Source organism: Mya arenaria, chromosome 14 (genome assembly GCF_026914265.1).
Source record: "Mya arenaria isolate MELC-2E11 chromosome 14, ASM2691426v1".
Classification (NCBI taxonomy): Eukaryota; Metazoa; Mollusca; class Bivalvia; order Myida; family Myidae; genus Mya; species Mya arenaria.
Window position 1 is genome coordinate 8,548,934 of NC_069135.1, and position 12,564 is coordinate 8,561,497.

The window sequence follows — 12,564 nt, forward strand, 5'->3', positions numbered from 1 at the left end:
ATCCTTTCATATTTTAATTCAACACACTTGACATAAACAAGTATAAACAAAAATGGCACTCATGTTTGTTAAACAACGTAACATAATCCTGTAATGACATGAAGTTAAAATAAATTTCCCAAATAAGGCTAAAATTTCATTATAACAGTTGAAAAATACATCAAGATAAATGTCTTACAATTTTAAATGTACAAAACAATATAGCTTTGATTTATTTTTTAAATATACTAGTAGGTAGTTGGTAGGAACAATTCATTTAACATGAATACGAATAGTAAATAAAACACATTAATAAGTGTTATACAGAAAGTATCAGGGTAAATTACGCATTACAACAGCTTCATACAAGTGCCATGAATTCACATTAGTAAAACAATAACAAAAATAGCATAAATAAAAAAATAAACATTAAATAGCAAAACAATATTGCACTTGAATCACATTTCTGTAAATTTCGGTTTACACACGTATTGCACAATTTGTTTTTGGTCAAATTGTATAAGGTGATGATTTAACAAACTTGGGTCTAGTTTTACATCCAGGGAAAGTTTCTTCACACCAACTTTATAAAAGTGGACTTACAGACCGATGCATTATAACAAAACCTACGACTAAAGATTCAATGAACAATGTTCATATTAAAATATGTACCGTATATCTCTCTTAGATCTTTTGTGTCTGTCTGTGAATACATGTAACACCTTATACCCCTTTTAGGAGGATGCCTGGTTAAACAAATATATTTTTATAGATATATAAAAAATCACAACTTGTCATGTAAAATAGCTCATCATTCACACTATCCACAATATAACAGCATCATAACTACACAACACTTCAGTAAAACTGCTGTTTGCAAATAAAGATAGCATTTAAATGTTTTGCAGCATTGATTGATTCTTGTTTTTGCTCCACACAATGCCATCAAGAAAATTACAAATAAAGTGCAACATCAATGGCCTGTAAATCAACTTTACACGTAACAAATTTTAACCACCAACAGCATTTTAGCTTATTCTTGTACATATCTTGTGGAACTAACCACTGAAGAGGCAGGTTCTTTACCCTGTAAAGCTTCAATTCATATAGATTGGTTTCACTTCAACCAGCCATTTAAATCCAAGCTTTAACTTACAAAAACGTCAAATGAATGCTTGGAAGACCTGAAACTGACTGTCAGAAGCTGCCATTCAGTAGGTATAAGATGATTGTCCCCTCGGTGCAAAATGACATTGCGACTGTTATTTGTTTTACTGAATGACCAGCACAGTGTGCTTAGTTTATTTGCAAAAAGTAGTAATACATTATGTGAAAAAATAAAAATAACAATCAGCCAATTTTGATAATAACATGTTTGCCCTAATTTAACAACTAAATTCATAATTTATCACAGCATTATATCTTGGGACCACTTTTATCAATAGTAGTTGTCTTTTTAAGAGACATTCCTTTCCGGATATCACCAAGGAGAGCTGTTCTCCCAGAGCTGGGCGGGGGAGGGGCTGCCGAGCCCCCAGGGGGAGGGGGTGGAGGTGGTGGTCCAGGGGGAGGGGGTGGGGGTGCTGGTCCAGGGGGTGGGGGTGGGGGAGGGACAGCTGCTGGAGGGGGTGGTGGAGCAGGTGCCCCTGGGGGAGGAGAGGGAACTGGGAAAGTGTCTGTTGCCATGGAGGAAGAACGTTGCATATGAGTTCTGGACATGCTGTCTCTCCGGTCCAAATTAGCTGCTGTTGATGATGAACGGCGCACCTTGGATTTTCTGAAGTGGTCATAAAGTGAAAATAAGTCATTGAACTATATATAAATATCCATGTAGTTATTGATTTGATACCCTTAGAAGGCAATAACAATGCTTAGTGTTCATTATCACCTTGTTTGTAACCTTCTTTATCTATTGTTTTGTGTTTATGTCTTTTTTTTCTCATTTCACTTTCAAAGAACTACATGTATGTAGGAATTGCTGTCTTTACCTTTTGCCTGCAATTAGCTCCCCTCTGTTTATTGATTTCACTAAATTTCTCATATCTTTGCTTAAATTAATCTGAAAGAGAAAACATAGTTGCATTACCAGCACATATATTTCCATTCCTCATGGATTGTACGCCTTAATAATTTCAAATGAATTTGGTAAATGAAAATGTTAAAATTATTCAAATGATTGCCTAGGAGAAAAGACGTTGAAAAGTGACTTTGTTTAAACAAGTTAATTTTGCATATTTATAGCAAGGCCTGTTATTCTGACTTTAATAATTGTTGAGTTATGCCCCTTTACTCTTGTGAAATAGAAAAACAAGCTCTGGTGTTAGATGTTTTGATGCAACATGTTCAGTTATGATGTAAGAAGGGTACATACAGGAGAAAAACTGAAACTATCCAACGCAGGCAGCTGAACAGGCTGGAAAAACTCGTGGTCTGCAACCTGGAAGGAAAATCATACAGTACTGGACTGCTTTCATCAGAAATATACACAGCCATATGGACATAAAGAATTATTGACACAGAGAAAAATATATAATAGAAGAAAATAGTAGTCAACTTAGTTGTGATCAAGAATTTAAAAAAAAATTGCCATATAATCTATGGTGATATTTTTTACATGTTATGATTAATACCCAGAACACATGTTGTTTATACAATGTAATTACTTCAGTCATAAAGAAACTAAAAAGTACCTCTTTTATGCTTGGATACTTTTTATCCTCAGGAAATATATAATTTAGTAACTGAAAAAAGAAACATGACAATTAAACACATTTGGTCTAAAACTATAATCACAAGACAAACTTTCAGAAAAAAAAATATTGTCATCAGAGAAAAAGTATTTTAAAGCTCTATAAATAAAAGTAAGTTAGAATACCAGTATATTGGTTTTAAAGAGATATGTGTATATTCATTGTGTACTTACGCTGACAATGTGTGGGTTTTGGACCCTGCTGAGATGTGCAGGAGTCGGGTGGGCGGAGTCTAGCTCCTCACCTAGATGCATCTCGTAGATGAGGTGACCTGCAGTGTACAAAACTGGAGTAAATACTTCACCTACAGAGTTAACTTCAAACTTTACAGCCAGCTAACCATTCCTCACCAAAACACTAAAAAGTGAAATTTTATAATCATATTATGAATAAGGATAGTTTTTAAATTGTCATGGTATATACCATGGCTTCACATGTTAAGCAGCTGTATATTAATTTTCGAGATACCAACCAGGATGAAGCCCTTTGTGCTAATTGAGATATTCATGAAGACATACATAGAAGTATGACAGTTAGTCAAAGTATTGGCATGCTACTGACCAAGGCAGAGTACATCAATAGCTGCTGGGTTGTTCCTGATCTTGCGTTTAACCCGGGGTAGAATTCTGGGCTCCTCCCCTATCAGGCTGCTCTCAATACCCATTATCCTGCAGGCAAACATTTTCACAGCATATTACCATACAATATAGACAATAATATTGATTAAAATCATACATATGTAGTGCCAATCATTTTGGGAAATTATTGATCATCCATATGTATAAGTATTAGTACATGTTTATTTCAAGTGAATATTCATTTAAGAACATTGTATTTTTATCAACAATTATCAATTTATCCATATTCAAATCATATTTCAATCAAGGCTATTGAAACAGACTACATTGCTAGGTGCAACTAGTGGACATCAAACCAACAACTCTGTTCACCTCGGTTCTGTACTTTGTCACTATAAAAGCTTGCTCAATAGCGAAACAGTTAACATGTAAGTACAGATTGTACAGCAATATAATTAATTTTGCAATACCTAGTTACACTTATACAGTGTTTATGATCATTAACCATTCAACCAGACAACACCCCTATCCAGTCTATTACCTGCAGCTGTTTACCTGAACGGCAATATTCCCGGAGTGTATATGGCCGTGGGGCGGGAAACCTTTCTCCTCCAGATACAACAGCGCCTGGAAAAATCAGTTGGTATATAATAACATGTTGCCAAATGACCATAAAATAAACATTAAAAACAGTTACGGTAACCCTTGGAGTGATTTACTAGTCACATAATGACCAAGGACAACAAAATACAAGTGGTCTAGTACAAGTTAATTTCATTTGTAAAAAAAAAGTGGCCGAAATGATCTGATTTGAAGATTGTATCAATTAGGGCATCAATATACAGAAAGTGAATGCAGTGTAAATTAATATTCTACCGTAATATGTGCAATATGTAGGTTAACCCTAGGTTTGTTCACAGACGTGTACATGTATACCTGCTATATCAAAAGTATAAGTTTTGCTGGAAGGGCTGTTTCAAAAGTACTTGACCTAAATGTAAATATCAAAAAGTTCAAACCATGAGTGTCTGTTTGCCGAATGCCCTGATCTGTGTCATGTTGAGGCCCCTCCTTTTGGTTTTATATTTCACACCCCAGGGGTCAGTACAGCTGCACTGGAAAAGTAAAAATGCATTTTTTTATTATAATTCAAATGCTGTCTTAACATGTAACAGAACACAAAATTCATGTTATATAAAGCATAACCAGAAACATACTTGACTTTACCATAATATTCAGTGTAAAACTTTATTCTAAAACAATTGTCAAAAGTCAAACAAGCACATGAGACATATCTGAGTGAAAATAAATAAACATGTAAAGTGTAATTATAAACTTATTGACAGAACATTTATATTAGGATGGTACTCTAAATTTATTTCCAGTAAACGCACACGCGTTTGGTTTATGGTCATAAAGCCAAAAAAGTCTGGTTTACCCCACAACACAAGTCTATACTCTCAAGCAACGATAGTCACTTAGCAAAAGTTTACCAACTTTCCGAACATGCTTTTAGTAAGATAAATATAATCTAAACTAAACTGAAATTATGTACCCATATTTTGCCTGAATACCTGATAAATAAAGTCCTTCAAGCTCCCCCTTTTACACAGGGGATATTTTACGACCACAAGATTTTGGTCAACCATGAATTGTATGTCATGTACAGGGTAGATGTATGGGTGTTTTAGTAGCCCTAGCATGTCATGGACTGTCCGGCCCCAGTGTTCAGTGAATGGACACATGAGACGATCAGGCTTGACCACCATGGACATGATGACCACTGTGGTGGAAGACGTCTTCAGGTTGACCTTAAACCAGTTCTTGTCCTGTCTCCAGCCTGTGTAATTATCATGATCATATATATATATATATATATATATATATATAATGTAATTATTTCTATAGCCAAGTTTGAATATTACTTCTTTGAAATAAGGGATTATAATTTATGTGCTTTTATCTTTATTTTAGCAAATTAGTTTGAAAAGTTTCTATTTGAAGCTTGAACTATTTTTATTATAGAAGGAAGTTTAAGCATGAAACCAGATGTTGAATTTTTTTTTTTAAAGTTCTATAATCAAAGTGAGATAACTCATTAGTGAATAGAATGATATGGCTCGTCTGAGTAATTATGGCATTACTGTGTTATTGGACCTTAACATTGGTAGGATGCAGGCAAAAAAATATGTGAAAAATCAGGTAAAAAATCTTAATACCATACTGAGATAGGGCGCAGAGTTAAAAAGTCAAAATCAGCAGTCTTCATATTTGATTTGTTGAGTTTTATTGAATAGTGAAGATAGCAAAGGTTAATAAATAGTACAGCACATGTACATAAAAATGAAATACCAATAATAAAAATCCCGATGTCGCTCTCCGTCGTTGTAAATTGTAAAAGCAACAGCCGTATATTGAATGTAGATGTAAATCAAGATGCCTTCAATTAAGTATTACAAACACATGGTAATGCGACCAACAAAACTGCCATTGCAACAGTTTGTACTTTGTGTGTTATAACAGCAAGACGGAGGGAGTTTTTCACACATTGACAGTGCACAATGATTCCACTTCTCAATGTGTATGTTTATTATTATTTTAAAACTCATCTACAATATCAGAAATTTGAAAAAAAAAAGTTTTCATTTATTTGTTCTCGTCTGCTGATGCTAGCCATATCAGATTTTCCACTGCTAATGAAACTTAAACTAAATGTAAGATCCAAAAACTATACGTAGGACGCAGTAAAAGAGAAAAAAAGTGTGTCCTACACACAGTATAATACGGTACACATTTTGACTAAATTTGGTGGTGATTGGACAACTGCTTCTAAAATAATTAAGCGAAAACATATTGGACGCAATCCGCAAAAATGCCTAAGCGCCCATTTGCAGCAGGTATAACTATAATATGTCCCATTTTTATTTAAAACAGGGATATAAAAAAGTTCATGTCTTAATATATTTTTCAAAAAAATCAGAAAAAAAATACATTTGAATACATACAATTGCCCATCTTCTGGACCTGTTATGCCAATATACCGATAGTATATTTGGATCATACAAACCTAGTTGTGGAAGCTGCAGAAGGTCTGTAAATTGTGGGTGAACTCTCAGATGGTACTGGGCATTCATCCAGGCAGTGGCTGCAGACAGAAGAAGTAGAATTATTTTGGTACAATAAACACTGCAACACTATAACCATTCTCTTCTTTAATTTCAGTGGTCAGTGATGATTTTTTTTAACAATAACATATTCATAAATTAATGTACATTGCAAGAAAGCGAATACTGCTGCAAAACAATGTAGATACAGTGGACAAATTTCAACATCCCTGATGAAATTGACCTTTTGAAAGTGATTAACCCTGCTAAAAATGACAGTGCATTGCTTATTGAGAGTTTAGTGTTTGAAAAGATTAGATGACTTGCTAGATGTTTGGAAAAACCAATCCAAGCTTTTACTAAATGTAGGAAAACCATAACGCGCTATTGTTAAATGGGGACACTCAGCTGAGATAACAACATGATTGTTGCGTTAATTCGTTTAACCATGTAAACTGATGTATTATTGGCAACACACAAGCTCCCATTGACAATTCAAGGCTTGATTTGAAGAAATACTGCATGTGCCGATTTTGGCCATCTGCTGTCTAGACTTATTAAAAGTATACTGACAAAGGCATATAAAAGATTCAATGTTGACAAAAAAAGAAACAAGCAATGTGGTTTACCTCAAATACAACTTTGAACAAATAAGTTTAACTGGTTTTGCAACAAATTAAAATACATGTACACTTATTTTTTTTTTAAGATAAGATTAATTTATATTTTTACAACACATGATTTCCTACTGTAATTTGCCCTGAGGGTATTGGTGCGTTCCATGTCAAGCCGTCGTCCATAGGACATGTCCATTCTTCTCCCACCCCCTTTGTTGAACTCATCACTTCTCAGGGGCACATACTCATAGTCATTTCCTCTCCTGGAGAGTAAGGAACACAATTATATATTACAGAACACTTCAACAAATTTGCAATGCAAATGCAAAGGTAATCTTAAAAAAAACCTGTTGTGAATCACATTAGCCCTATATTGTTAACCTCAGGTAAATGCATGTAATGCTTTTTGTTTTGACAGAGTGGCCACATTTGGACCACAAATGACCAGTAACGAAAGCATATGAGTTTCTATTTAGGCAGATCTACTGACTGAAGTTCATTACTTTTAAGCAAACAACTTTGTAATTTTTATCCAGAGAATGAAACCTCCTTCACATCCAAATGACCCTGTATTGAATGTCCAAGTCAGATTTTATTGAGGCAAACATTCTGACAATATGTTCCAGCTAAGTCGTTTTGGTTATATTCCAACTATAAAACTTATCCTAGAATGTATTGAGAGAAACATATACAAACCAAGTCTCATCAATACTGGGCAAAAAAATGTGGTCTCTAGAGCATAAATGAAATGTTTTCTCTAATTTAATGAGGTGTTTGAAGTATAAACATCATTTAAAAGAAGTACAGCCTAAACTTTAAACAACAACAATAACCTTCATAGTGCATAGACAATCAAAATCAACTTATACTAGTATTTCTTTTTACAGTGGTCATCTTATTTTCAGAAACTCTTAAGAAATATCATGTATTGTTCATAATTACAAGGCTCCAATAGCGTTTAAATGTTACACTCACTTGCAGCATTTACAGTAGTAGCATATCAGCATGACAACGATGGCAAGCAACAGTACCCCAATCACAATAGGGACCTGAAAAGGTATATAAACATGAACGTAAAACTACATGATAGTGAATACTATGAGTTGCTTGTGAAAATCATTATTTTTATGATGAGAATCAAAATGCAAGTCATTTTTATTTAAATGTCCAATGCAATTTATTGTCTTGTTATAACAGATTGTGAATTCTTTTAAAATTCTAATACAAATGTATGTATGAGCGCATGTTCAAATGTCATTCTGTAAATGTGTATTTACCCATATGTAATCTTTAAGAAATGTATCAAAATCCATGGCACCTCGTTTAATGCCAGAGCATCACATTGAACGTCAAATATAGAACCTGAAAGATGGTAAGGTAGAGGTTAATGTCATGCAAAAAAGGAAAAGCACGGAATTAATAAGGATTTTAAAATAATTTTGAAAAGACAGGAATTGATTAAACCATACAATGAAATTAAATCGGTGGCAATATTTTGAAAAAAATCTTGGTCTACATAGATAAAGACACATTTAACAAAAAATAAAAATGGAATATATGGATAAAGTGTGTGGGTATCAGATAATTGTATATGCTTATTATAACGATATCAATGAGTGCTGCATGTGAAATTTTGAAGAGGTATTTGTGATAGAATAATAAGTGAAAAAGAAAACAACACAGTTGATGTAATTTTAAAAATAAATAAATCTAAAGCACTTACAAGTAAAAGCAAAATAAATGTTGTTGCTCAAAAGACATAGTGAGATTCATGGAGAAATCGGGATTTGATACCCCAGCTCTTTTAAAACACATCCTTTGAAAGCATCAATACACACAAGATAACCTTCCCAGTTTAAATAAGAATTAAGTTTTTGAGTGAATCACTGTCCAAAACCTTAGTGATAGGCAAGGGATAAATAGTTAGATAATAGTTAATAGTTTGTATTGTGTTTGGAATGACACCATCAACCTCAATCATCCAGATTAAATTCCATCATGTATTCATATGTGTGATTGATGCAAAATTGTTTGACTAAGCTTTTTGAATACTAGTAAATTTTCTCAAGAGAATTATATCTGACAACCCCAGACAGTTTATGAATTTTAAAAGATGGTATACAGTCTTATCACATAGTATAATGTTGCTTCTGGCTTAATAAAACCACCAACATTTTTCTGTATTACATACGTATAATATAACATTGCTTTATTTATACTGGCCAGAAAAATATATCGGTTCTTATGTTTGTAACCATTTAATTGGAAATAAATAATTGCTTAAATAGTAATATCACAACCATGGTAATATTTCATATAGTCTATATGTTAATTTCTCATTTTGTTTTTATGATAAAAACTTATTCGAATAAAGTAGTAAATTTTGCATCTAGATCTACAATATAAGAGTGGTATTTACTATTCATTTCATGAAAAATTCTCTTTAAAAATGGTCATTTTTTTGTGTTTAAACAGGAAATCTTTTTCTGGTGATTTTTTTCTGTATATCAAATATCTTTAAGTTTTGGGGGTAATTCTAATTGAAATCAGAAATCGTTGATTAACATCACATTCAGAGATCACCATGAAGTATTATCTGTCACGATTTGTTGCAATTGATATTTCAGCCTTTTCAAGTCTTGAAAGGGAAAGGAAACTGTGTTTAATATTTTTTTCATTAGCAGGAGACTGGAAAGCTTGTTCTTTTAAATGTGAAATTACCCAATTTCCACATATTCTGCAACGCAAGTTTTCCCAAAATGTCTAGGGTCTTTTTTCGCAAAATGGGCAGAAAAAGATACATGACGACTTGATCCAATATGACCAATAGTAATGTTTCATCAGTTGTCTTGCATTATCAGGTAAGTACGTGTGTGTACCAAATTATATCAATAAGCAATAAGTAATAATTAAGCCATTGTATACGGGCTATAGAGGAGTGTAAGTGATGCATTAATTGCGGTAGGTTATTATGAATTAAACAAATGAAAGATTTATCAATCAGGTCCGTGATATTTACCGTCTTATTATTGTATTGTTATTTTCGACTTTACCTGAAATCCGCCATTTTGAACACAGCATGTGATGGTATCACGTGACAGGTGGGTTTTCCCCAGTTTCGTCCAATGGTGACGTGCTTTATTCCAAACCAATCAGAGAAACCCGGAAGTCGTCGATGTACACATTGATGTGTGTAAAATGTAAAAATTGTTGGAATATAAATGAAAATGGCACTCAGGAAGAGCAGAAACCCTGATATGAGTATTAACGATTTAGATTATACAATCGTCTACCAGATCTGCCAGAATTTTGACGTTGACAAAGGGTGGGAACACTTAGGTAGGTTTCAATCTCACATCAGGTTGACACTGGACAACAATACTCACCAGCTACCTACCTTTTGTCTACCTTTTGTCGTCTAGGGAACTTTTTTAGCCCTAAAAGGCTAGTAAATCCCTTTAAACTGCTTCGTCTGTAAGTTCTCCGCCTTCGGTATGACTTAATATACTTCAGAAGTATCAAACCGTTTGTTTTTCCAAAGTTTATCAAGACCTGCCTTGAAGGCATTCACAGATGTGGTGTTCACTAATTCATGTGGCAAATTATTCCAAGTTGAAACTATACGAGCTGATTGTACTTCCTGAGACAATCATTAAGCTTTATTTGTGCAAATAAAGTCAGTTGATATTTCATGGCTTTTGAAATAAGAAGGTGGTTAGCGCACTTGTTAGTTGTGTGCTTAGCACACTAGTTTTCCAAAGGTTCATTAGTTCAACTCATTTTCCATTTAATTTGTCTTCTGATATACATGGACATACAGTGCACTTAACGAGTAACTGTAGTGTGTGTCTTGACTTGTTAAACATTGAAGCATTGATACATGCCTTTGTTTGAATTTCATCATAAAACAGACAACATTTTATATGATACTGAACCATGACCTCATGCATCAAGCATAAGATCAATACAATGAAGTGTATAATTTAATATATGCATTATTGGTGGTTAAACATATAGTTATGTTTTGTGAAATTTCTACAGAACAATTGAAGCAAGAGGGCGTTCAACCATGCGCTGTGAACATTGAATGTGTTTGACCCCAGTCATTTTCAATCATTTTTCCCCCGAAAGTATTTTATAGTAACATAGCCTGTTTCGGGTGTAATATCTAATTTATCAATGTTTATGCTATATCAAAATAAGATGCCATTATTCAATCATGATATAATCAAACATTGTCAACAAGAGCAAAATTTACATTCTGAAATGCATACGACTGTATTTTTTGTGGTCAGCTTAGTTCATGCAAAATGTAATGTTAAAGCTCATCAAATATTTTCTAGGAAGTGGATCTGAAAAAAAATAAAAATAAAAGAGCAGAGGAAATACAGCAATTTACTGTAGCCATCATATCATCATTTTTTTCCAAAAAAATATCAATTTAAGCTTAGATTCATATCAAGTGTCAGCAGAGTTTTGCAGAGTAAACCCCTCTGAGGAACGCTGTTCGTGATTCATTGGTTGACTGATCACCCTCCGTTGGCCAAAGTCCAAACTCTGCAGAACGCAGACGGTTGATAGATTTTTTGTGTATTTGCTATGATAGCGAAAATCCGCAGAGGGAAACAGAAAGTGGGTCTAACTAATTGAGTGTACTGTACTTGTACCTGTACTTAAAAAATCTAGTAGAACAAAAACATTTGGTCAGTTCATGGCTTGTGAAGTCTGATTATAGACAATTTATTAATATGATTAATGTATAATTGCAGTCAAATCAAGCGCAGGTTATTTTGATACATTAATTATGCTGGTGGACATTGATTGTCAGATCACAATGGCGACTTCAGAAAATTATGAAAGTGTGCATTGGGCACAACTTCACTGCTTTGTAAAAAATGGTCTTAATGGAAGTGGAATTTTTTTACTTAATTAATTCTCTTTAAAGTATAACATTAATTAAAAAAATTCTAAATATATTATTTTTAGGAAAGTTATATATTCGATTCATATTTTAAAAAGGAATCTGATCCACAAATATGTATTATTATATATTATAGGTGCCTGGTGGTGCCCCATATTATTATGGTATTATTTTGAAGTATTTTCTTGTCAGTAAAATAAAGATGTACCATTAATTAGGTAACTAAAAATAGTATAACTAAAAGTAAAATGACTTTAAAGACTGAAAAATAGAACATTTTGATACTGATTTCCTTCAAAATAAATACCAAATATAAAAAAAAATCTGTAATAACTGATTTATAATGATGTAAAGTATTTCATATATTATTAATCATCACACAAATACCTTTTAAATGATAATTTAGTTAGATGTTGTCACTACTGACTAGGCAACCCAATTTAATATTAAGGTACATGTAAATGGAACTATCAGAGAACTTGCTTTTTTTGTGGGTTGGACTCCAAAGTTCACTGAAATATCAATCATGAATTGACCTTGTTTGTTTAAAGAGTATTAATTGAAGAAATGAAACAAGTAAAAATATACTATAATTATGTGAAATCTGACTTATTA

General features: G+C 33.1%; 2 protein-coding genes across 4 annotated transcripts in view; one reads left to right on the forward strand and one right to left on the reverse strand.

The window, feature by feature from the left end:
* LOC128217038 (slowpoke-binding protein-like) overlaps nt 1-12,564 on the reverse strand; it is a 13,996-nt gene continuing 1,432 nt past the window's right edge. Inside the window, exons 1-14 of one of the 3 annotated variants that reach the window (XM_052923855.1) lie at nt 10,082-10,217; nt 8,306-8,390; nt 8,004-8,077; nt 7,161-7,291; nt 6,375-6,452; nt 4,882-5,147; nt 4,327-4,422; nt 3,849-3,934; nt 3,291-3,397; nt 2,903-3,000; nt 2,670-2,720; nt 2,351-2,416; nt 1,968-2,038; nt 1-1,756 (exon numbers count right to left, since the gene is read on the reverse strand). In XM_052923855.1, coding sequence (XP_052779815.1) covers nt 1,396-1,756; nt 1,968-2,038; nt 2,351-2,416; nt 2,670-2,720; nt 2,903-3,000; nt 3,291-3,397; nt 3,849-3,934; nt 4,327-4,422; nt 4,882-5,147; nt 6,375-6,452; nt 7,161-7,291; nt 8,004-8,077; nt 8,306-8,341 — 1,521 coding nt within the window. In that variant the 5' untranslated portion in view covers nt 8,342-8,390; nt 10,082-10,217 and the 3' untranslated portion in view covers nt 1-1,395. Of the gene's footprint in view, nt 1,757-1,967; nt 2,039-2,350; nt 2,417-2,669; nt 2,721-2,902; nt 3,001-3,290; nt 3,398-3,848; nt 3,935-4,326; nt 4,423-4,881; nt 5,148-6,374; nt 6,453-7,160; nt 7,292-8,003; nt 8,078-8,305; nt 8,391-10,047; nt 10,218-12,564 lie in introns of those variants that run through there. The other 2 variants (XM_052923854.1, XM_052923856.1) reach the window with 2 other exon arrangements.
* Nucleotides 10,168-12,564, forward strand: part of LOC128217037 (interleukin-1 receptor-associated kinase-like 2) — a 20,566-nt gene continuing 18,169 nt past the window's right edge. The window contains exon 1 of the mRNA XM_052923853.1: nt 10,168-10,367. Coding sequence (XP_052779813.1) covers nt 10,250-10,367 — 118 coding nt within the window. The 5' untranslated portion in view covers nt 10,168-10,249. The remainder of the gene's footprint in view (nt 10,368-12,564) is intronic.